The sequence below is a fragment of the Gossypium raimondii genome, chromosome 2 (genome assembly GCF_025698545.1).
Source record: "Gossypium raimondii isolate GPD5lz chromosome 2, ASM2569854v1, whole genome shotgun sequence".
NCBI lineage: Eukaryota > Viridiplantae > Streptophyta > Magnoliopsida > Malvales > Malvaceae > Gossypium > Gossypium raimondii.
In genome coordinates this window covers 14,009,718-14,013,563 of record NC_068566.1, presented here as the reverse complement: position 1 = coordinate 14,013,563, position 3,846 = coordinate 14,009,718, and the positions used below count along the sequence as shown (strand labels likewise).

Below are 3,846 nucleotides of genomic sequence, written 5' to 3'. Positions count from 1 at the left end.
TGAATTGTTAGCAAAACGGGCTCAATGTGATTTGAATTCTAATTCAGAGTTTGGAGTTGATGCTAATGATTGTTTAAGATTTAGAGGCCAAATATGTGTACCATGAAATTCAGAGTTGATTCAAATGATTTTAGATAAAGCTAATAGTAGTCGTTTGTCTGTTCATCCGGGAAGCACGAAAATGTATAACGATTTGAAACAGCTTTACTGGTGGTCTGGTATAAAATGTGACATCTCAAAGTCCGTTTCTAAATGTTTGATCTGTCAGCAAGTTAAAGTTGAGCATCAGGTACCGTATGGTTTATTCCAGCCGATTAAGATTCTTGAGTGGAAATGGGATAGAGTGACTATCGATTTTGTGTTGGGATTGCCCCTATCTCTGAGAAACAAAGATGCGATCTGGGTTATAGCTGACAGATAGATGAAATTAGCTCATTTCATTCCAGTACGAATGGACTATTCGCTTGATAAGTTAGCTGAGTTGTATATTTCCGAGGTTGTGAGATTGCACGGAGTACCTACTTCTATTATTTTGGATAGAGATTCGAGGCTCACATCATGGTTTTGGAAGAAACTGCAAGATGCACTAGGTACAAAGCTACACTTCAATACCACTTTTCACCCACAGACGGATGGACAATCCGAGTGATTTATTCAGATACTTGAGAATATGCTACGATGTTGTGTTCTTGAGTTTAAAGGTACGTGGGAAAAGTATTTGTCGTTGATTGTATTTGCGTATAATAATAGCTTTCAGTCGAGTATACCTTACGAAGCTTTATACGGTTGCAAATGTCGAATGCCTTTGTACTGGACTGAACTTAGTGAGAATAAGATTCACGGGGTCAATTTGATTAAAGAGATTGAACAAAAAGTGAAAGTAATTCATGATAGTCTGAAAGCAGCATCAGATCATCAAAAATCGTACGCAGACTTGAAACGAAAAGATATTGAGTTTCATATTGGGGATCGAGTGTTTTTGAAAGTATCTCTGTGGAAGAAAAAACTTAGATTTGGAAGAAAAGGCAATTTAAGTCTGAGATTTATTGGGCCGTATGAAATTATCAAGCGTATCAGACCGGTTGCTTATAGATTATTGTTGCCACCTGAATTAGAAAAGATTCATAATGTATTTCATGTATCAATGCTTCCTCGATATCGATTCGATCCCTCACATGTGATTTTCTCGTCTGAGATTGAGATTCAGTCTGATATGACATACGAAGACGAACTGATCCGAGATTTAGATCGCGAGGTTAAAGAACTAAAAAATAAGAAAATTTCATTAGTGAAAGTCTTATGGCATCGACACGGGGTTAAAGAAGCTACGTGGGAGCCTGAGGATGCTATGAGAGAGCAATATCCAAATCTATTCACTAGTAAGATTTTCAGGGACAAAAATCCATAAGGGGGAGAGTTGTAACAACCCGATTTTAGTTAAATCAAAACAGTGGTTTTGGAATCACAAATTCAAGGTCGTAAAATTATTTTCATATTATTTTTGGTATTTACAGTATGTTATTTGATATATGTGAAAATTTCATGATTTAATTTTACCGTTTGTGTGCTTAATTTGAAAAAAAAGACTTAATCGCGTAAAATGCAAAACTTGTATACTATTTGTTTAAAGTGCTTAATTGCTATGATTAATTAAATTAAAAGTCCTTATGATGATATTAGACCATTTGTAGTGTTAATGGACATTAATGGACATGCGTTATAAAATTTCTATGTTTATTCTTTAAGGGTAAATAAGTAAATGGAATATTAATATGTAATAAATAAAACAAAACATAAAATGCATGCATTATCATCTTTGTTGGCCGAATGTACCAAAGCAAAAGAATCCATTTTTGAAGCTTAAAGTTCGGCACTTAGGGGACATGATTTAGGTATGATTTTTGCTCGGTTATTAATAATTTTAACGTTGTTTAGATCGTTGCTTCGTATACTAGCTAGCCCATGCTTAAATTTTTGAATTGGTTGATGTATTCATGAAATTTAATTGATGATAGCTTGATGTTTTTGTTGTTTGATGATGAAAAATAAATATTTGATGTTAGATAATCATGTTTTACTAAGTGATTTTTGATAAAAATGCTTATTAAGGATTAAATTGTGAAATTTGTAAATTGAGGGTTAAAATGTGAAATTAATGGAATTAATGGGCTGCTAGGGACCTAGGGAAGATTCGGCCAAGCATGAGTTTAATGAAATTATCTGTATTTTGTGTTGTTTTGAAATAGGGACTAAATTGAAAAAATGTGAAATTTTAAGGGCTAAAGTGCAAAATGCCCATTTATGTGTTTTTGGATGAAATTAAATGGATTTGTGATTAAACAAGTTAAATTTTAATTGATTTATATCAAGAAAGAAAGAAATAGGAGTTAGATCGGGAAAAGTCGAAAGTTATCGAATAGTTGATCCGACCCGTTAGTTATGTATCTAGGGTAAGTTCAAATGCAAATAAATGCGTTTAAATTGTGTTAATTATGTTTAATTATCATTGAATTGTATCAAATGTTGAAAAGATGAAAACGAGCCAGAATTGATAGAGTTACGACATCGGAAAGTCTCGTACGAACCTTAGGAATAGTAAATGATACAAATGTCATGAAATTAGGACTCCTGAGGTGTGATTACGTGTAATACCATGTCTGGGACATTGGCAGTGATATGAGATTATGTGTAAGTCCCTGTCTGGGATATTGGCATCGATATGTGATAACATGTAAGACCATATCTGGGATATGGCATTGTATGTGATATATGTGTTTCCGAGTATCCTTAACAATTTCGAATGGTTCAACGGGCAAAGTTGATACGATACGGAATGGGTATAAGTGATAAAAGATTTAGGTATGTGTAAAATTGATATGTACTTTGAAAAAAATAGGTAAGTGATATTGTTAATGAGACAAAGTGAAATACATGAGAAAAGTGTTTCTATATGTGTTTGAGACTAGTTATATTCGGCTTAGTTGAAATAGATTATGTATGTTTTTACGACTATATATTTGCTTATGACTTACTAAGCTTTCAAAGCTTACTTTGTGCGTTTTTATTCCTATTTTATAGTTATAAAAAGCTAGCTCGAGTTCGGGGATCGTCCAGGAACATCGTCACACTATCGATCGCTATTTCAGTACTTTAAAAGTTTGTACTTTCGACATATGACATGTATAGACTAGTTTTGATATGGTTCGTTTTGATCTGTATATATGTAGCCATGCGAAAATGGCTTGATAATGGTGCTAATGTTTGTGTATATTCGGTTATGGTAAAAGTTCATTTTGGGAAGTATGCTTCATGGTTATATGTTTTGGTTTGAGTAATGAGGTAAATGATGAATATATACATATTGATTGAGTATTGGTTATTTAGGTACGATTCTATATGATGAATGATGACTATGTTTTAGATTCATTTTGTTGGTTATATATATATAGTTTTAAGTGACATGTTTATGTTTGTATTAGGTTATGAAATATTATGTTTAGCTTAATATTGAATGGTGGAATTGGTATAAATTTTGAGGCTAACTTGCTAGCCGAACAAATGAGAAATGAATTGGTTTTGAATATGTAATTTTGTCATGATGCTTAGCATATGAAAATGGTATGTTTAGTATTTAGTTAAAGGCATGAAATTGTATTAAAGGATGTCTTAATGTATGCTCGGTATATGAGATGAATTATGTTTAATTATGATTTAGGTACTCGAATGCCATGTAAATGATGGTCACATGGTTCGAACTTTGAATTTATTAAGCACGTGCACTATGATTTTGATGATTGTTGGTTGGTTACTAATTTGATTAGATAAATGGTCTTAATATAGTTGAAT

At 32.6% G+C, this 3,846-nt stretch overlaps 1 protein-coding gene across 1 annotated transcript; it reads left to right on the top strand.

Moving 5' to 3' along the window:
• The first annotated feature begins 451 nt into the window (after nucleotides 1–451).
• Nucleotides 452–1,408, top strand: LOC105786691 (uncharacterized). Its single transcript, XM_012613192.1, has 2 exons — nucleotides 452–590; nucleotides 702–1,408. Exons 1-2 carry the CDS (start codon nucleotides 452–454, stop codon nucleotides 1,406–1,408), a joined length of 846 nt encoding a protein of 281 aa, XP_012468646.1.
• The last annotated feature ends 2,438 nt before the right edge of the window (nucleotides 1,409–3,846 follow it).

Excerpts from the sequence above, each read along its gene's own strand:
- LOC105786691 (XM_012613192.1), top strand. The coding sequence starts at position 452 with ATGGACTATTCGCTTGATAAGTTAGCTGAGTTGTATATTTCCGAGGTT. Across the intron at positions 591-701 it reads GAAACTGCAAGATGCACTAG|GTACGTGGGAAAAGTATTTG; the intron begins GTACAAAGCTAC and ends TTGAGTTTAAAG.